This window comes from Salvia hispanica, chromosome 1, assembly GCF_023119035.1.
Source record: "Salvia hispanica cultivar TCC Black 2014 chromosome 1, UniMelb_Shisp_WGS_1.0, whole genome shotgun sequence".
In the NCBI taxonomy this organism is placed as follows: Eukaryota; Viridiplantae; Streptophyta; class Magnoliopsida; order Lamiales; family Lamiaceae; genus Salvia; species Salvia hispanica.
In genome coordinates, this window is record NC_062965.1 from 17408267 (window position 1) to 17430028 (window position 21762).

The 21762-nt window shown below is 37.0% G+C and overlaps 2 protein-coding genes and 1 pseudogene across 2 annotated transcripts; 1 reads left to right on the forward strand and 2 right to left on the reverse strand.

Moving 5' to 3' along the window:
* Positions 1-1745: 1745 nt before the first annotated feature.
* Positions 1746-3617, reverse strand: LOC125188663 (annotated as a pseudogene).
* Positions 3618-11686: 8069 nt separating this feature from the next.
* Positions 11687-14506, forward strand: LOC125202107 (pentatricopeptide repeat-containing protein At4g21300). Its single transcript, XM_048100451.1, has one exon. It carries the CDS (start codon positions 11741-11743, stop codon positions 14282-14284), a length of 2544 nt encoding a protein of 847 aa, XP_047956408.1. The 5' UTR covers positions 11687-11740; the 3' UTR covers positions 14285-14506.
* A 15-nt stretch (positions 14507-14521) lies between these two features.
* Positions 14522-18299, reverse strand: LOC125202108 (protein CHUP1, chloroplastic-like). Its single transcript, XM_048100452.1, has 7 exons — positions 17156-18299; positions 15989-16936; positions 15782-15913; positions 15517-15698; positions 15313-15424; positions 14836-14979; positions 14522-14754 (listed from the first exon to the last, which is right to left on the reverse strand). The coding sequence occupies exons 1-7, from the start codon at positions 17927-17929 to the stop codon at positions 14668-14670; spliced, it is 2379 nt and encodes a 792-aa protein (XP_047956409.1). The 5' UTR covers positions 17930-18299; the 3' UTR covers positions 14522-14667.
* Between the last annotated feature and the right edge of the window lie 3463 nt (positions 18300-21762).

A 21762-nucleotide genomic window follows, 5' to 3' on the forward strand; every position in this document is an offset into this window, starting at 1 on the left:
TTTTCAACACTTTAGTCACATAATCTGCTTGAGATAGTCAAAGAGTCATTTATCTTCTGTTTCTAATGATATCCATACTTAGGATTTTCTTTGCCTCACCAAAGTCTTTCATTTCAAAACTCTTATTCAGTCCATCTTTTACCAACTGAACTTCATACTTAGAGGGACCAGCTATAAGGATATCATCCACGAGGTACTTTGTATATACAATATTTGTCAATTAATCTTTACTCTATATTAAATTGTCCACTAATTTCATCAATCCATTAAATTAATAATGAATTGGCACTCATTAATCTCATTAGTAGCCAATCAGTCAACATTTCGCCGTATAATTAGTCTCTTAACCATACTACATCAATTAAATTCAACTTTTAACCAACTAATTGAAATACTAAATCTTTGAATTTAGTTCAACAACTTGAATGTGATATGTATAGCAAGGTAGGAAATATAATGGGGCCTTGTTATAATTTTCAGTTCTTTTTTCATTTCATACTCTTTTAATTAATTCTCAAAAAATAAATTATATATCTATATAATATTTGTACGTGGAGTATATTTTCGAGGATGGACCTTTAAGTAAATTGTTAATTGAATCGATACACGATAGATATAAAAAAAAAAAAAAAAAAAAAAAAAAAAAAAACAAAACACGAGGGCCAGATCATGAGATTTGTATTCAAATCTATATTCAGTGTCAAGGGATATTCATATGACTTAGTAGTGTAATTAATATTTGTTCTATACTATTTGTTAATAGGTGGTACATGAATAATAATTTAATTTACAATAGATATTTTTAATATAATCATGTATAGAATATATTATTGTTAGTGTAAGAATTAAACTAAATCGTATAGGCATTGCTAGTTAATGTGAAAACTGAAAAAATTTAAGGTACTCCAAAGTCAAAATCGAATACTACATAGACCTTTCGTCATTAATTGTATAATAAAGTTAAAAATAAATTTTACAGTATAAACTGACCGTTCTCACCAAAATCTTCCAAAATGGTATTCTAGTTTCTTTCACCGATACTCCTCCGTATATTTAAATTTACTTCCCCCGTCCTATAAAATTCAACGTATTTGATTGGGCCCACTTGTAAATAAATTATTTATGTACTCCCCGTTGCATATATATATATATATAGTAGTAGAGTCATTTTACCATTTTGGTACGTTCCATGGTAATAGAGTCATTTTCCTTATTAGTAAAAGTCAATACATTTTTCCACATCTACTTTACTCTCTCATGTCTCTACCTTTTTCATTTTCCACTTTATTCTTCATTTACTTAACTCACCTAACACAATTTTTCTTAATCTCCGTGTCGAAAGAAAATGCCTCCATTATTATGGAACGGAGGAAGTACTTGTGTAGTTGTACTAGGTAGGCCCAAATAGACATTAATTAATTTACACTCCTTATCAAAGTTTAATGATAACCTTTGTATTAATACTTCCTTTGTTTTGTTCTTTCTTTTACGTACTACTACAACAGAAATGTGCAATTAGGATTTCATTATGATCTTCATTTTTTTATATAGGAAAAAAGCACCTAAAACTATCCAGAGCAAAGATTCAAGAGCAACCAACTCACAAGTCTTTACAAAACATACAGAAGAGTCAAAAGCAAACTCTCCAAGAGTAAGTAATGGAATACTTCCATACCATAATTGGTTTAGAGTAAAAATAGCATAATTGCTCTCATATATTTTAATTGGAAACCCCACACAACTCATCACACAACATTTCCGGCCTCCGTTGCCGCCTCCCCCTTCGCAACCAAAGGCGGAATACTTTGCTCGTTTCTGAAAAAGTTCGAAGGGTCGAATTTCGTCTTAACACTAACCAATCTCTTAAAATTGTTCTTAAAATACCTCTCCCCCCAAACCCTAGCCTGGTCATAATTAGTACTATTCCCTTCACAATTATTCTTCCCAATGTCAAGATCTCTATAATTTACATACGCCGCCCTCGGGTTCTTGGTGACGTGGCGCGCCATGTAGTCGTAGAACCCTCTCGTCCAGCTAAGGGAAGCTTCTCCCTCATTCGAGTTCCTCCACAACACGCCGTAATGGATCATGTACAAATTCCCCTTCCGGTGAGGAAACGGCATTTCCTCATCGGAATAATTGCTCAGAGCTCCCCCAAAAGGGCTCAGCTCCAATTGAGCCCCGTCTACTTGTATAAGAAACTCCCAAATCTCTCTCAGACCGCTCACAGGGATCGGATCGCTCACGAAGTCTGACTTTCCTTTGTAGTAGGCCCCAGGGCCGCCTTGTGGCCTCTTGACCAGCAAAGCGTCTAGGGTTTTGCTGTTTGCGAAGAAGAGAACAGATTCGGCCCAACTCATCTCGATGCAGTCTTTTTCAGTTAGACCGAATTTAGGAAATTTTCCACCCATGGCTGTCAGAAGATCGCGTGCTTTGCCAAGGTACAGCGACGTGAAGGAAGCTTCAAGTGTGCGGCTTCCGGTCTTCGGAGAGTTGGTTGGGTTAATGAATATCCTCATGAGGAGGTTGTCGTCGACTTTGTCAGCAATGTGCTGCCATTTGTGGACGAGCTCGGTCGCGTTTTCTTCTAACGTTCGTGTCACGTTGAAGACGGTGATGGTTTCCGGGACGGTGACTAGTGTCACCGTGAATTCTAGAATGATCCCGAAGCTTGTGCCTCCCCCGCCTCTGATTGCCCAGAACAGATCTTTGCCCATGGTTTTTCGGTCCAGGACCTCGCCGTCCGCGTTGATTAGTAAGGCGTCGATGATGTGGTCGGCGGCGAGGGAGTGTTTGCGCGATATCATGCCGTACCTATTGTGTTAAATAAGTTAAGCGAAGCCCGAATAAAGTAGATAAGGAGGAAATAAAGTAAGAGAAATAAGATTGGGTGCTTTTTATAAAAAAAAAATAAAAAATGACTCGATTACAATAGGACTAACAGAGATACAAAAACATAAAGTAATAGAAAAAAAAACACATTTTAAGAATGACTTCATTTATATGTTATTTTCCTCAAAATCCAAATATACTTTTTTTAACATTACCCTCCGCCGGAAAAGTGGCCGCCGACGCCGACGGTGGGGCAGGTGCCTGCGGGGAAAGCGAGAGTCCTACTCGTGCGGGAGATTGCATAGTAGAGCTCGCCTAGGGTTGCGGCGGCCTGCACACGTGCGGTTTTCGCCTTCTCGTCGATAGTTACTTCTCGGAAGTTTATCATGTCGACGACCATGAAGGGCGCCGACGCCGCGGAGACGTAGGAAAGGCCTTCGTAGTCGTGGCCGCCGCTCTTGACCTTGATTTGAAGTCCGAGAATCCGGGAGCATCGGACTGCTCCCTTGGATCTCGGACACAGAGCGTGGGGCGACGATGAGGTCGGGTTTCCCCGGCCAGGCAGCAGGTACACGGAAATTGTCTGTGAATGTGAGAGCGGCGTAGGATGCATTTTGAGGGGTGAAGATTGTGTTAGTAAATGAGTTTGAGCGCTGGAAATGATCGGTTAGGCATTCGACGAAATTGTTGTAGGTTTGATTCTTGGATGAAGCAGCTTTTGAGAGTAAGAGGTTTGTGAAAATTAAGAAGAGGAATGTGAGAGTGAGAGTAAGAGGAGATGACATTTTGTTGGTGTTGGTGAAAATGTATGCTTGGTTATATGTACTCCATCAGTCACCTATTTATAGTGTCACTTTAACTTGTACAGACCTTAAGAAATGAGAGTTCACTCTTGGTGTCTCACTCAAAATATTCATACTCCTTCCGTCTCCGATTAGGAGTCACAGTTTGACCGGGCACAGGTTTTAAGAAATGTAAAGAAAAGTTGGTTGAAAAGTTAGTGGAATGTGGGATCCACCTTTTTATATTGATTTTATAATAAAATGTGAGTGAAGTGAGGTAGTGAAATGTGGGACCTACTTACCATTTATGGTAAAAATGAAGTGTGACTCTTAATTGGGGACGAACCGAAATGGAAAAGTGTGACTCTTAATGGGAGACGGAGGAAGTATTTTTTAAGTAGCATGAGATTTTAGAAGAATTGTCAAGTAACATAAATAGACAAAAAAAAGTAGTTAGAATATTTAAATGAGGAAAGAAAAATTTATTTTTAAATATAAAAGTGTAAAATTAAAACAAAAGGTGAACATGTTGAATGGTATGAAGTGGTACGAAGGGAAAACTTATTATGTCCGTAGAAAACAGTTTCATTTAACAATCCTACTTGAGGAGAATATAATTTGGCTAGCTGTGGGGTGGTGGCGGCTAACTGTTTTTGACTTTATTTACCATACGCTTTGGGAATAGAATTTTTAGTTTGTTATTAATAGATGTACACAAATTGTATGTGTAATTGAATTTTTTAAATATTTTATATTAAAAATCAATTTATAAATATGAATTAAACTTAAAAAATTATATACTAATCATTCCATAACAACTTATGAAAATATTAAAAATTTTAAATTAAATATCTAAAAATTTAAGAAAATAATATTTTAATTAAATATGATTTTAATTAAATATGATTTTAATTAAAATATTAATTGAATTAAGCTCAAAATCATGTAAAATTTGTTATAAATTTTTCATACCACTTCTTTTGTATTGCTATATAATAATATAACTAAAAATAATAATTTGTAATATAATTTTATTAAATTTAAAATGTATGAGTATTATGTACATGTACTATAATTTAAGTACATTTATCTTTATTCATCACCATCACCATCATCATCACCATGGGATAGATGAGGAACCATTATTTATTCTCTTTTTAACAAATCTTTATTCTTTTTAGTTATGGAAGTTTGATTAGTCCGACAATTGGTTTTAAAAATACTCCCTCCGTCCCCCATTAAGAGTCACACTTTTCCATTTCGATCCGTCCCCAACTAAGAGTCACACTTCATTTTTACCATAAATAGTAAGTAGGTCTCACATTCCACTAACTCAATTCACTCACATTTTATTATAAAACCAATATAAAAAAATGGGTCTCACATTCCACTAACTTTTTCAACTAACTTTTTTTTACATTTCTTAAAACTCGTGCCCGGTCAAAGAGTGACTCCTAATAGGGGACGGGGGGAGTATTAATCTGTAATAGTCACGGACTTACAATCAACGTGAGAAATGACCAATTCTTTAAGTTTAAAATTTAATTCTTGTTTGTTTCTTTATAATGTTTTCATGAATACTTAATTGAGTAATTAGTTACTTAAATATATTGAAAATTATATACCCAGTGTATCCAAATAGTAAAATATCCAAAAACGACGAAGTATTTAATTTTATTGAATATACAAGCTCGAATCTTTTCCCAACATACACGAACTCCTAAATTCTAATAGTAATAATAAAGAACTTGCAAGCGTGAAAAATTGTTGGGATAGTTTCAAACAAAAATTAAAAGCATGAAAAACAGGAAACAGGGAAAGAAAAATTATTACAAAAGGACAATGAAAAGTGAATTAAAAAGGAAAACATTTTATTTTAGTGGTTGAGATTTTAGATTTCATTTACTAATAGATACTATAATAGTATTTTTTTTTTCTCATATATTATAAATATGTGCGGAGTATTATGTAATTAGTAATCAATGAAAAAAAAATCATAAATCTTATTTACTTTGCCATCTATTTTTCTTTATTACTACATGCAAGTCTTGTTATTTTATTCCTCACAAAAAACCCTAGCCATGCTAATCCGCTCGACGAAGAAGATCTCCGCGACTGTCACTTTAATTGATGCCTGCTCGACGGACGAACCTCCGCGACAGAAGACGCCAACTGATCTACCGCCTTCGCGACCACCGTGTCGTGTTTTCACCTTCACTTTCCTCGATAAGGGATTTTTCCTTAATCACAAATAGTACAACATTTTGTAGTCTACTCCTGCCTAACATGAAGTAATTACTTTAAATGGAATAAGTAAACTGTAGTAACTAATATGGAAATGGAAGTAAACCGTAAATAATTTGAAATGGCCTAACTCAATAATTGATGAGACATAGTAAGTATATGACTTGTAGCAACTACTATTATACAAATTGAATGCATATATTCCAATAGTTGACATAGTCATGCATATATGTCCCTATATATATGATCACATTTCACAATAATTTCCATCCAAAACACATCTAAATATATTAGTAACATAGAGCTCATGAATATGGAGCTCAATAAGTTGTTACTTGTGTTGGCTCTCACTTCCATCTTCATCTCAACCACCTCCGCAACCGTATGCATCCCGGTCCCGGGCTTAAACATCTTTTGTCGATCTCCACCACCACCGCTACGATCACCTCCTCCACCCCCACCCTCTCCACCACCGCCATCGCCCCCTCCTCCACCACCACCTTCTCCACCACCTCCCTCTCCCCCACCTCCATCTCCACCACCTCCCTCTCCACCACCACCATCACCCCCTCCTCCTACTCCCTCTCCACCACCACCTTCTCCACCACCTCCTCCTCCCTCTCCACCACCACCATCACCCCCTCCTCCACCTTCTCCACCACCTCCACCACCACCTTCTCCTCCTCCACCCTCTCCACCACCACCTTCTCCACCACCTCCACCTCCGCCTTCTCCCCCACCTCCACCTCCACGCTCTCCGCCTCCACCCCCATCATCCCCTCCACCACCATCTCCGCCTCCAGGCCCTCCACCACCTCCACCTCAGTCTCAGCTGTTTCCGGCCAACTCTCCTATTTGCTTAGTACTTCGACAATTCGCTCCACAACTCTTTGCACAGTTCTGTCGTCTCTAACAAAATTAGGAAAAAGTGTGACCACACCACCAATAAATGTTCACTTATACATATAAACATCCCTCCTTTACTATACTTCCATCATCACCTAAATAAACTACTACAACCTTATGAATAAGTAAAATACTAGCAATTAATATTGCATGTATGTGTTTGGCTCTATACAATCTTGTTTAAGAAAAATAGTTGGCTAGATTTTGCCTATATACGGCAACTCTAGCTATAGAAAATTAGCAACTACATTTCAAGAACAAGTTTGTAATATGTACTATGTTCTCTATGTTATATATTATAAATAAATAAATTATTATCGATGGATATATACTTGTAGTCTTGTACACAATGTGATTTATCTCTAACTAATTAACCCCATTTAGTTAATCCACTGCAGTGTCTAGACTTTGGTGAAGTTATTTAGAAAAATCACACTAACTTTTTCCAGGCAAATTAAGGGAAAGAATTCCTCTTATATTTATATATGGGTTTTGATATATGCAAAACTCATTCTTAATGCAAAAATGCAGACCAAACATATATAGAGGTCATTTTTAGGCATCGTAAGCTTATTTTTACATCATTATAGTAAGGATGACATAAAATGATCTTAACATGACCTTAAAACAGCATTTTATATTTATAATATGACTTAAAACTACTTTATAATGACCATCCGTGTTTTTTTATTATTATTGACCATTAGATTGCCAAAACTCATGGTTAGAATTTGATCTGAATTTTGTATTGAGATCAATTTTTGTACGGATCATTTTCATATATATATAATACAAAATTACACTTCCTAATATAAAAATGAAGATATAGAAAAGCATTTTGAAGAGTGCTTCAAAATTACTCGACTATGGGCCCAACCAACGCGAGAGATGCGATTGTAGTCGATAAATGAGATGAGTTTTTTGATAATCTTGGGCCTAGTATTTAACCAATCAAAAGAATCCTAATTCATTTTGTTTGAGCCCAATCTTGCTTGAGAAGCCTATTTCACCAAATTAATTTCCTTTGTGAGCCCAACTTTTGGGATGGCCCAATTAGCTTTTCTTGAATTTACTTTCAGCCCAATAAGCAGAGAATAATAGAATATACATAAAGTTGATTCACAAACATTCAAGTGAGAAATGCTAGTATTAAACGAATATATTTGGTGTTTAAAATTTTGATTGAATTTTTTTTAGGAGGTACATATTCAAATGGAAGAGAGTATGTCATCTAAATATATATAATCTATTCTGTCATCCCCGAGAATTTGTCACTTATTTCTATTTTTATATGTCCCTAAAAAATTGTCACCTTTAATTTTGACCATTTTTTATAGCGGATCACACATTCTAATAACTCATTTCCACTCACATTTTATTAATTAAACTAATATATAAAAATAGGATTCACGTGTCAGTAGCTCTTTCAATCCATTTTTTACTATATTTTTTTAAACTGGTGCAGTGACAAACTATCAAAAACGGGAGAGAAAAAAAAGCATAAGCGATTAAAAGTTTATAGTTATTCACAATCATTTTTTTAGTCTACTCTCCTACCTAGCATGAAGTAAACTGTAAATACTATGAAATGGAAGTAAACTATAAATAGTAAAATGGCCTAACTTAATAAATGATGAGATACATATGACTTGTAGCAACTAGTAATCTAGTATACAAGTCAAATCCATTACATTAACTAAGCCTTTGACGAGATATATATATATTTTTGTGATGTCAACTGATATTAATGTATCGATCATATTTCATATATATATATATTTTGTGAACTGATATTAATTAATGTATTAGTGAAGTATTATGTATATTAGTTTATGTTTATTAATCAAATTATGTCTACGCAGCATTTCAACTTGAGTAATACTACCTCTGTCCCTGAAAATTTGGTACAGTTTACTATTTCGGTCCGTCCTTGAAAATTTGATACACTTCACTTTTACCATTTTTGGTAGTGGACCCCATATTCCACTAACTCACTCCTACTCACATTTTATTATAAAACTAATACTTTAAAAGTAGGACTCACATCCCACCAACTTTTTCAACTCACTTTCCATTACATTTCTTAAAATCCGTGTCGGGTCAAAGTGTAGCAAATTTTGGGGGACGGAGGTAGTAATATATTCCATTGGTCTATTAAATAATGTCCATATTTGTCATTTTGACTTGAAATTATGTCCACATTTACTTCTTTTTTTATTTTTTAATTTTGATATGAAGACCTCACCTCACTCTCTCTACTAACTCACTACACTCAAATTCAATTATAAAATTAATACTTCATAAAAGTGAGACTTGCATTTGACCAACTCTTTCTATACACTTTTCTACATATTTCTTAAAACTTGCATCGAATTAAAATGAAATGATAAATCATCAACGTACTAATATCTAGAAACACATTTGCTGTTTAAAAGTTTTGATTGCAACTTTTTTAGGTGGCACATATTCAAATGGAAGAAAATATGTCATCTAAATATAAAAATCAATATAAAAGCGGTTAAAAATTTATAATTCACAACGTCATCATATAACGTTGTACTACTACATTTTTTAGTATATACTCATTGTAATATGAAATGGCCTAACTTATTAATTGATGAGATATATGACTTGTTCAACTACTATACAAGTTGATTGCATTCCATTAACTAACATGTATAGTCATGAATATAAATGATGCTAACTTTTCTTAAATCAATAATTTGTTAACTTATCAGCGCAATGTATTAAAAATATTAACATAATCACATTAAAATGTCAACACAAATTTTTGTTGATATTTTAATATATTATGTTGATATTTTAAATTCCAATGTCAATACAGTCTATTAAAATTTTCAACTATATGTATGTTGACATTTCAATATGAACGCGTTGATATTTTTAATACATTGCATTGAAGAGTTAGCAAAGTTAGCAAAGGAATTCACCTTAGTAAATGCATTTATAGGAAACAGATCATTTCAAAACTACTACCTTATAATTAAAATTCGAAAACTTATCGATTGACAGCCACAAGAGTATCAGTTCACAGTACAAAATACATTAATTGCTAACATGATCTATATCACTAACTGATAAATTCTCATTTTAAAATAGTTCTCGACCGAAAACACTACTTGCCTATATATATTGATCACAATTCATAACAATCTTCAATCAAACAAATCAAAATATTAGAAGCATAGAGTTCAATATGGGGCTCAAGTTGTTAATTGTGGTAGCTCTCACTTCCATATTCATTTCCTTTCCCACCATCTTTTGCCTGACTCCACCACCACCTCGACGATCGCCTCCACCACCTCCACCCTCTCCACCACCTCCGTCTCCGCCTCCACCCATATCTCGTTTTTGCAAATTATATCCAAGACTATGTTCACCACCACCACCACCCTCGCCTCCACCTCCACCCCCTCCCTCACCCCCACCACCCGCATATATTTGCCTAAAATATCCAAAATTATGTTTAACACCATCACCCCCTCCACCACCACCACCATCACCCCCTCCACCCGCATATATTTGCCTAAAATATCCAAAATTATGTTTAACACCATCACCCCCTCCACCACCACCACCATCACCCCCTCCTCCACCACCACCACCACCTCCACCACCACCATATATTTGCCAAAAATTTCCAAAATTATGTTCACCACCACGTTCCAAATAAATTACAAAAAAAAGTGTCACCACCAATAAATATTCGCTTATACTTACATCCCTCACTCCTTTATTATACTACCATCATTACCTAAATGAACTACCACCTTAAGAATAACTAAAATAGCAATTAAAATTGTGTGTATATGTTTGGCTAGATTTTGCCTAATGTATGGCAGCTCTAGCTATAGAGAATTAGCATCTACTACTATACTTTAAGATCATGTTTGTAATATGTATATGTTCTTAATGTTATGTACTATATTATAAATAAATTGTTATATGTGGATACTTGCGTGTGATTTATCTCCATCTAATTAACCCCGTTACTTAATCTAGGTGTAGTGATTATACTTGGTTTTTTCTGGTGAAGTTATTTAGATAAGAGTAATATAATCTTTTTTTCTCTTCAATTATGGATTGGTATAAAATTACGTACGAAGTATTTATGTATTTTTTTATGTTCTACTTCCTCCGTTCCGCATTAACGGAGGCGTTTCTTTTCGACACACGATCGATTTAAGAAATATTATGTTAAGTGAGTTAAATAAATGAAGAATAAAGTAGGAAATGAAAAAGGTGGAGAGATGAAGGGAAAACAAAATAAAAGGAAATAAAGTAAGTGAGAAGAATTGTGTTGACTTTTAATAAAAAGGGAAATAATTCTTTGTCAAAATAGCAAAATGACTATATTACTATGAACACGAAGGGAGTATAATAGATATCATATTAATCTTTTTAGATTGTTCAACAAAATTATCACATTTACTTTTATGAAAAGAAATCTCTTTCACATAAATATATAAAAACATATTTTCTCTCACTATATAAAACAAAAATTAACATCTCCTAAAATATCACTAGAGGTCCTTCAATTTAAATTGAATATCGTTTTAATTATTTTTTCATTTTCCAGACATATTTTTGCCCCAAAATACCCTGAAGCCCTAAAAGGCATTTTAATCTATCTTTCTCTCTTTTCTTCACCATATCTGCCTTCTCTTTTTCCCTCTTCACCATTTCTTCTTTCTCTTATTGATTGATAAAATAATCATTTTAATTTATTAATCAAATACTACTATTTAAAAAAATCTGATAATATCTTAAAAGGGAAAAAATATTTTTCTATTTTTATTTGGAAATTTTAGATTTTTTAGAGCGGGAGAGATTCGGGTTCAAGACTTCATTTTTTTCAAACACTAAAAATTCCTCTTTCAAAATCAGCCGAATTTGTTCATTCTTCGAAGTGAGAAAAAATCGCTGCATGAAATTAACAACACAGACAGTAAGTAATGCGATTAACGCATCAATGTCGAATAGGATTTTCGTCAATTTCATCGCGAGATTCATTGCTTCTTAACCGATTTCTCCATTCAGCCGAAAAATCGCACAATTTTCCTTACACAGAGGAGGTTTTGGCTTCCCACATCGCGCCGCTTCTAGAGCAGAAGAATCCCTCTCAATCCCCCTCCGTTCTTCAACAAATTCACGCCCAATTCACAGTTAATGGACTCCTCAACAAGGGAATTTTGGGGACGAGGATTTTGGGCGTTTACATCTCGCGCAGCAGCTATTCCGACGCCAAGAAGCTTTTCTGGCAGCTCAATCTGCGGTATGCTTCCCCTTGGAATTGGATGATTCGAGGGTTTACGCAGATGGGGCGTTTCGATTTGGGGGTTTTGCTCTATTTCAAGATGCTTAGCAACGGCACCGATCCTGATAAATACACTTTCCCTTATTTAATCAAAGCTTGCAGCGGACTGCGCGCTGTTGGTTTGGTGAAATTTGTGCATCGGATGGTGAAAGATTTGGGTTTTGAGGTGGATGTGTATGTGGGCAGTGCTTTGGTTGGTTTTTATGCGGAAAATGATTGTTTGGATGATGCGCGGAAGGTGTTTGATAAATTGCCTCAGAGAGATGTGGTGTTGTGGAACGGTATGCTTAACGGTTACTTGAAATTCGAGGGTTTGGAGGGTGAATTGATTGAATTGTTTGGGGAAATGAGGAGGAGTGAAGTTGAGCCTAATGCGGTTACGTATACTTGTATTCTAAAACAATGTAGCTCGAAATCGATGTTGAATTTGGGAGCTCAGCTTCATGGTTTGGTTATTAGGTGTGGCTTCGAGATGCATTCTTCGGTGGCTAACACGTTGGTTGCGTTGTATGCGAAGTGTCGTTGCTTCTCTGAGGCAAGGAGGCTGTTTGATCACGTCGAGCAAGATAATATTGTCGCGTGGAATAGTATGATCGGAGGGTATGTTCAGAACGGGCTCATGGACGAGTCTCTTGATTTGTTTAGTAGATTGATTTGCTCGGATGTAAAGCCGGATTCTGTCACCTTTGCAAGCTTGCTCCCTTTGGTTCCTGAATTAGGGTGTCTGGACTTGGGGAAGGAGATTCACGGCTATATTATTAGAAACGCGGTGTTTCTTGATTTGTTCTTGACAAATGCGCTTATAGATATGTATTTCAAGTGTAAGAGTGCGGATATGGCGCGGAAGGTCTTTGAGCAGAGCTCAGCGATGGACATTGTCATCTGCACTGCGATGATCTCGGGCTTTGCTCTCAATGGGATGAATAGCGATGCTCTGGAAATTTTCCGGTGCTTGGTTGAGAGGAAGATGTCGCCTAATGCTGTCACGTTTGCAAGCACTCTCCCAGCTTGTGCAGGCTCGATGGCCTTAGCGTTAGGGAAAGAGCTGCACGGTAGCATCATTAGGCGAGGGCTTGAAGGAAGATGTTACATTGCAAGCGCGTTGACGGACATGTATGCTAAATGTGGGAGGCTGGATCTTGGCCACCGCGTGTTTGAGAGAACCCTAGAACGCGATTACGTGTGTTGGAACTCGATTATCATGAGTTGTAGCCAGAATGGGAAGCCGGAGATGGCAATGGATATTTTCCGGGAGATGGGATTGGAGGGGGCGAGATACGATTGTGTGAGTATATCAGCAGCGTTATCCGCGTGCGCGAGTTTGTCGTCTCTTTGCCATGGGAAGGAGCTGCACGGCTTCATGATGAGAGGCGGGTTCGAGCTGGATCTCTTTGCTAGTAGCGCTCTGATCGATATGTATGCTAAATGTGGCAACTTGGGGTTGGCGCAGCGCGTTTTTGATGTGATGGAGTCGAGAAACGAGGTTTCTTGGAACAGCATCATAGCTGCTTATGGCAACCATGGCCGTCTGCAGGAATGCCTGGCCCTGTTTGATGCAATGGAGGGCGAGGGGTACGAGCCCGACTCAGTCACGTTTCTAGCAATAATGTCTGCCTGTGGCCACGCGGGGAGGGTCGAGGAAGGGAGGCGCTACTTCAACATGATGGTCGAAAAACGCGGGATCCCTGCGAGGAGGGAGCATTACGCGTGCTTGATTGATATGTTGGGTCGTGCAGGGCGTCTAGGGGAGGCGTTCGAGATGATCGGAGAAATGCCTTTTAGTCCGGATGCGGGTGTTTGGGGAACCCTGCTCGGCGCGTGCAGGATTCACGGGGATGTCGAGCTTGCAGAGGTGGCGTCCAAGCAGCTTTCGCAGCTGGACCCACAGAACTCCGGCTACTACGTGCTGCTGTCGAATCTGCACGCGGATTCCGGGAAATGGGGCCGGGTGGACGAGATTCGGAGCGTTATGAAAGAGAGGGGAGTGCAGAAAATACCTGGGTTTAGTTGGATTGAAGTGAAGAACTGTAACAATGTGTTTGCAGCTGCAGATAAGAATCACCAAGAGGCTTCTCAGATTTACCAGTTGCTTGATCATCTTCTTGTGGAGCTTCAAGATGAAGGCTACGTTCCTCGGCTCGACTCTCCAGTGCCTCCGTTGATCGATGCAGAAGCGTGCTAGTACAAACGTGCGCACGAGAGAGAGACAGAATTGTTTGTTTCGAGCGAGTACAATAGGAAACGAGTCGAATTGAGACGAACATTTGAGTTCGTTTTGCATTTAAAGATCGTGTTTGAGTTTGTTTCGTCTCGTAAATTTAAGTTGAGCTCGAACCGTCTTGTAAGAGCATCCGCAGCTCCGTGCAGTGAGCACGCTCTAAATTTATTGCAAGAATCTTAAATATATTATAATCTCAACTAAATCAAGAACCATATTTTAACATCATATATCACCAAAATGTAACAACCCTTAAAAAAATATTTTCATTTACTCTACCAAAACAATATTCTTGAAACATTTTTCTGTGCTTACTGAGATGGTAAGCACAGATCAAAATTACATCTTCAATCTCCATTTTTGCTCAGAACAACAGCAAGATCTCGAAGCTCCTCGAATGCATGCATTGTTTCAGCATCAAATCCTCCAGCAAACTGCACATACACACATTTTCCATAATCAAAATCTTTTCTTTGCAAAAGAAAAGCCAAGAAAAATTGAAGTTTATGACGAACCTGATGAATCCTGAAGGCAAATCTGACTCCCTGAAGCACCATATAATCCAACGACGAATCCTTCTCCGACGTCCCTTTGAACTGCAGTTCCATTGCCACTCTCTTCATGTACATTTTTGCAAGCTTCACAGAGCCAAACTTTATCTGAAAATGCAATATGATGTCAAATTTTCACTCATTTTGCTAAATGTGCAACTCTTCTTGTTTAAATAAGCTCATATAAAACATAGGAGTAAGCACATTTCTTCCTTTCCCACTCTCTTATATTATTAGTCATAACATAGAAAATCAAAGATCAAATCTTGCTTCGAATTCCCACATGTTTCAAGGTGAATAAGGTACTATGATTGTGTGTGTGTTCAAGAATCCTGAAATATGTAACTTTTCTTGCTTAAATATGCACTTAAATAACATAGCACATTTCTTTCTTTCACACTCTCTAATACTTATAAAAACATAGGAAATTAGAGAGCAAACCTTGCTTAGAATTCCCATATCCAGCATCCAATCTGTGGGGATATGGAACTCCTTGCAGTTCCTCATCAACGAGTCTCTTGTTCGGAGAATACTATGCACGGAGCGTTCCATCCTGTAAAGGGAAAGTCGTTTATGTCAACGAAAATGAGTCACAACTTCAGTACTAAAACAGGAATCTTGAAGTAGCTAAGAGGTGATTCTCACCTCTCGGATAAGGCTGCCATTTTCTTTAACGCGATTTCACATGGCAAGCGCGGCTCGTCCTCGTATGTTGAGATTTCGTGCTCTAACTTCTTGAGGTCTCTGTATCCGAATGCTGCCTCCCTCAGTGTGTCGGCCCTCTTCTCTGGCCACTCGAAATGCTTCAGAACCGCCCTCTCGTCCACCTGTAACACAGTCGAAGTTTATGGATTAGCAAAGGCAAAGAAGGGCTGATTTGAAAGGTGTATGGTGATGGAAAGGGACTTGCAAGGAAACACAGCTCATCATCAAGCCATTTCACGAATGCAACGACGTCTTCAATGTTCTGGTAGACCGCATTGTTCACCTCCCGTATGAGGGAGTTCACAAATTCGCCTTGAGTCTCGACATCCGCCTTGATCTGCTCAAGAGAGAGATGGTTGAGATTTGAGCAAACAAATAGGCTTGAAAATAGGGTATGAATAATGACACTCACCGCTAGCAAATGAGATGATCGGTTCTCAATCTCGCCAATCATGCTGCTACGAACGTTTGCAACGTCCGATGCATCTGCACTGCACGAATTCAAGCAGTCCTTCCTGGACTCCCTCTTCATGAGTGAGTGGTAGAACTCAACCACTTGTGGGGCTCGTTGCACCATCCCTGTTGAGGCCCTAGCCGTTGATTTTGGAGGAGGGGGAGGCGGAGGGGGAGGGGGCGGTGGAAGAGCTGCAGCAGGAGCAACACTCGGAATCGAAGCTTCCTCTTTTAGACCAGCTAAACCACTGCAGGAAGGCCTCGGAGGGGGATTAGGTATCCTTAAGGCCCTCTTTTCGACATCCAATGAAGCCGTCACCCTACAAATTTCTTGACAGTTGTCGAATACAAGAGCCCTATTGCACACTTCCAAATCATACTTCTGAGAAACCAGCACCTCGGCCCTCTTATCCGAATCCTTGGAGCACATAAAGCTATCAGATTGTCGTTTCTTGTTGAGAACAACGTCCTCTTGAGAGCAATGTACCCCACTAATCGAGTGCCTTCTACCCGAAGTCTGCTGATCGTCCCAACCGCAAGCAACGAGATTGTCTTTATACTTAATCTGTTGCAAGTCTTCATCGCTAATAGGCCATTTCTTGAACTTCTTGACAAGATACAGCCTCTTTGTGGCAATCTCATCGGAATCCTCATCAATTTTGAAAGGCGAAAAGCATATAGACTCCCTCCTATTTTCAACAGAACTCGGGCTTGCAGGCTTATTCGAAGCTGTGCCAGAGCAACTGCGAAGTTCGTCTCTCAAACACGAATTCACCCATCTAAGGTAAGCTAGCTCCTCCACTTCATTCATCCTGCTTATTTGAAGTCCTTCCACTTGCTTGCAGAGATCAGCGTTCGCATCCCTAAGCACAGAGGCCTCGGCTTTCACCATCTCAAGAGCGTCACACTACAGACGAACGAACCATGAGACGAGACCAGCAACAGAGAAAGAGCCAAAATAAAAATGCTAGGGAAATACATAGAAACTAACAGAATTCTACAAAAACACAATCATTGAACTCCCAAACTAAATCACTACAACAAAGCTGAATACTAATAGAGATCAATCAATGCAAACAATGGAAAGTAATCAAATCTTAAAGCGAAGAAAATCGAGATCATATACCTCAGAAACTTTAGCAATGTTGGCTAACTGAGACTCCAATGAGGAAATCCTGCCAGAAAGATTCCTCTTTTGAAGCTGCAGCTCCATGTTCAAGCGCCTGAGCTCGACAACCTCAAACTCGATCGAATCATGCTCTTGCCCTACAGCTACAGCCACCTCATCTTTCTTCCCCATCACAGAAGCTAAAGACACCACTTGTCCAGAAAGGTTAGCCTTTTCCTTCTCGAGCAACTCCACTCTCTTCAAAAGGCCATCGACTTCACTCTTCTTCGACTCAAGCTCCTTCGAACTCCTCTTGAACTCAGACAACTCAGCCTGCAAGCTCGCCTCCCTATCCTTGGATTCTTGCAGCAGGTTCCTCAAATGATCAATCTCATGAAACAAATCCTCGGACGAGCCAATCGACTTGGTCTTGCTGTGGCTAAGAACAGCCTGTGGATGAACCTGCTTGGCATTGATCGAGCAGGAGAGGTCAGCAATGAGGGACCTCTTTATCCTTGAATTGGGAGCCGCGGTGTGAGTCTTCGGGTTGGAGGCGTCCGAGGCATTGAGGGGCGGCTTCTTCACCTGAGCCGAGGCGTGCAGCACTCGGGTTTTAGTCTTCTTGTCTGCAGCTGAGAATCCCTTCACTATCTGAGAGCCCCACGAGGACTTCATCCTCGAAAAATTGCTGTTTCCTTTCGCATTTCCGCGGTTTTGATCCTTTGGAGCCTCGTTTTGATCAGCAAATCTCGATGCCTTCACTCTGTTCTCAGATGGGATTTCTTCTCTCATCTCAAAACAACCTTAAAACGGATAAAACCCTCAATTTGCTCAAAACCCTCGAAACCCTCAAAAACCTAAGACGAATTCAACAATGGAATTCAAGAATCATGAAAGAAGGGAGCCGAAAGATTGATTCTTTTCTAAATCAAGCTAAGAAATTCATTCAAACTTCAAAAGCTGTGGAGATTTAAAAGAAAATCACAATCTTTCTACCTTTTTCTCATCAAACAGCCTTCAAAAACAATGATATTCAAGAATTTCAAGAATCATAAAGAAGGGAACTGAAAAAATGGAGTCTTTTTTCCACCCAATGGAGAGGGAGAGATTCAAATCAAGCTGAGGATTAATCAAGAAAGCGGGAGGGCTTTAACTCTATATATATAGCTGCAGAGGAATTCTTGAAGTTGACATCTGTATTTAATAATTAATCAATTAATTTAATCAGAGTAATTTAAATTTTGGGCATCGAGGTTTCTGTTTCAGGCTTTGAGTTGAGATATTCTGAAGCTCGAAAGAGTAAAAAGTGGAACAATGTCTCAGCTTTCTTCTTTTTCTTCACCTTTTCTGTCTTCGCCTCAGCTCCCATTTTGAATTTTGAAATTTTGAAATTGCTGCGAATGGCGAGACGCCACGTGGATGCAAACGGTCAAATTTTGAGTGAAGGCTTTACCTTTTTTATTTTGTCAAATGTGAATAAATTTTTTTCTTTTTCTGATGGGATATGTCATTATATTGATGATTTATATATAGAAAAATAATTATACGCATAGAAAACATCATAAATTTATATGAAGTGAAAAATATGGTACTCCTCTTCATATGCGTGGGAAACATCTTAAATTAAAATGAGGGATAAGTGTATTTTGTGTATGGGGTAAAAGACACAAATGTATATGCCTACGAAAAATTTAGTAATGTATATTTTATTATTCGTTTTCGTGTCACGTGTAAGTTGTGTTTGAGTTTGAAAGCAGCAAGTGATATTTGTGTTAGGGCCGAGGATTTCATTAATAGATTAGATTCGGGTTAGATCTTATTGGGTCGAGTCTATATCATATTGACTTGATAAAAATTTAATTTGCACGATTTTCCAAGCCTATCTATCATAACTAGGAAAACGAAATAAAATAGACAAACAACAATACTTCCTTCGTCCCTGAAAATTTATCACTTATTTTCATTTTTGTTTGTCCACAAAAGTTCGTCAATTTTCACTTTTAATATTTTTGGTAGTGGAACACACATTCCACTAACTCATTTCCACTCACATTTTATTATAAAATTAATATATAGAAGTATGACTAACATGCTATTAACTTTTTTTAACTCAATTTTTATTATATTTTTAAAAATTCATGTCTAGTCAAATGATGACAAATTATTAGCCGAACAAGTATAAACTGACTTATTCTCTACTCCATGTAAATTGCTAGTTGATTTAATATGTCCAAAATCATGCAGTAGTCCATAATTTAATGCGTCTTCGCAACAAGGCACCGCCATCAAATTATCATGTAACTAATCTAATTATGTGGTGTGTTCCCAATGAATCGTCCAAGTTGTGTAGTCTTCATTCTATAGGCAACGTATGCTCAAAAAAAGAGTATTTATTATAATTATAAATTTTGGTCAAAATATAGTATGTAAATTATCACATGTATAAATTTTAATCAAACAATGGTGTGTCTTGCAGTTTTGAAAATCAGTTATATGAATTATTAATTTCAGTAAATTTTCTCACGTGATTTAATTTGGGTGAAATGTTATCAAATATAACATCCTTAAACATTCAATAGGACATACCTCCATTGAATTTTACAGAATACACCCTCTTTTCCACGAGACTTGTCCTATTTTATCATTTTTATCCATCCAACATAGTTTGTCCCACTTGGAATCTACCAAAGATAGACATTAAATACATCCTTCAATCTCTCAATATGAGACCCTTATTTACTACATACCTCCATTTAATACAAAGTTAAACAATTTTAAAATTTGCACCAGGTCAAACTGGAACAAACTTTGTGGGATGGAGGGAGTATCATTTTTCTCAACACGCTTACCTAATTACTCAACTAAGTCATCAATTTAAAACATGTGTGCATCAAATAAACCATATATAAGTAATTTTTATGACCGGTTTTCAAAGTTGTGGAGTAGACCAAAACTTCATCAAAATTCATGGTTTTTCTGTCCATTTATCTTTAAAAATAAAATTCCAGAAATTACTGGCGGATTTCCAAAAATATGATTTTAGGTATAGATTTCTAGAAGAGCTTGAATCACACATGCACAATTTCCAAATCTGTGTCATTTCCTAGAGTTAAGGTATCTAAACTAATGTCTCCGTCCACCAAGAAATAGTCTACTTTGTGAACAGCGGCACGAGTTCTAATAGAAAATTGATAAATTGAGAGCAAATGATAAAAAATGAGTAAAATAAGAGAAAGATTAGAAAAAATAGATAAAGTATGAGAGAGATGTGAAAAAATGCATAAATATGAGAGCAAAACTTTATTATTTTTTGTGAATAACCCAAAATAGTAAAATGAGACTATTTTTCAAAGATATAGGGAATAGCATTTCACAACAACATTGAGTTGTAGTGTTTCTACGCAATCTTTCCTGAACCATAATCAGTGGCGGACGCAGAATTACTATACTGGGGGTATCAAACTACTGTAACAATTGTTACATATTTTTGGTGTCAATATAGGCAGAAACAATCCCAATACGAACAATATAATACTACATGCTATATTTATATGAGGCTAAATAATATTGAAGAATATTTTTTTAAAATAAAAATATAACTTTAAAATTAAATTTACTACTATAGTATAATATCTCTGTTCCTTGCTAATTGGGACACTTTTTTGGACACGGATATTAAGCATAGTGTGTTTAGTGAATGATGAATAAAGTAAGAAAGATGAAGAGAGAATAAAGTAAAAGAGATAGAAACTTTTTGGTATAAATAAAAATGATTTAATTATTTTGAAACTTTTAAAATAGAAAAATGACTCCATTAATATAGAATGGAAAGAGTATATTTTGATGAGGCTTAATAATTAAAGTCCACAAAACGCTAACAAACAATGAGAAAAAACTACTTCTACGTGAAAATTAAAATACAAAATTGAAAATCAGCAAACATAAAGAAATGAGAAAATTGAAAAACATAACTGAAAATCCAAACATAGAGAAATGAGAAAGCTGAAAAACATAACAAAATGGAACTATTCTCGGCGCTAGGAATTGAACCCCAGACCTCTGGGATAAATGAGCAACTTATTATCCAACTGGGCTATGTCGAATTATGGTAAGCACTGTATAAATATGTAATATATAGGAACTTTCAAAATTGTTGAGGGTTCCAGTGGACCCCCAGGCCCCTCTGTATGTCGCCACTGACCATAATCTCAATGGCAACGCAACAACGAAACATTAACTTAAAGGAAGGTGTGAATAACTATTAAAAATAAATATAAATAATAGTACTTACTAATAATGTCAAACTGTTCTTGCATTTTGAAATAAAATAAGTTTACAATAAGTAGAAAACAGACCACAATAGTTACATAACTAAAATACTAACTGATGTAATATGTCGAAAATCATGGCATGCACGAGCTAATGCCTCTTCATCACGAGCCACCACGGTCACTTTTTTAAGAGATATAGCATTATCAATTAGGTACAAAGTGAGAGCCAATTCTGATGTTGCACCAGAATATTCTAAGATTTCCAAATACTTTAGAGACAACTCACATCTAGATCCAACATATGTTTTTAACATGTCTTCATTATGAAAGGGTAGCATATGTGGAAACGTCTTC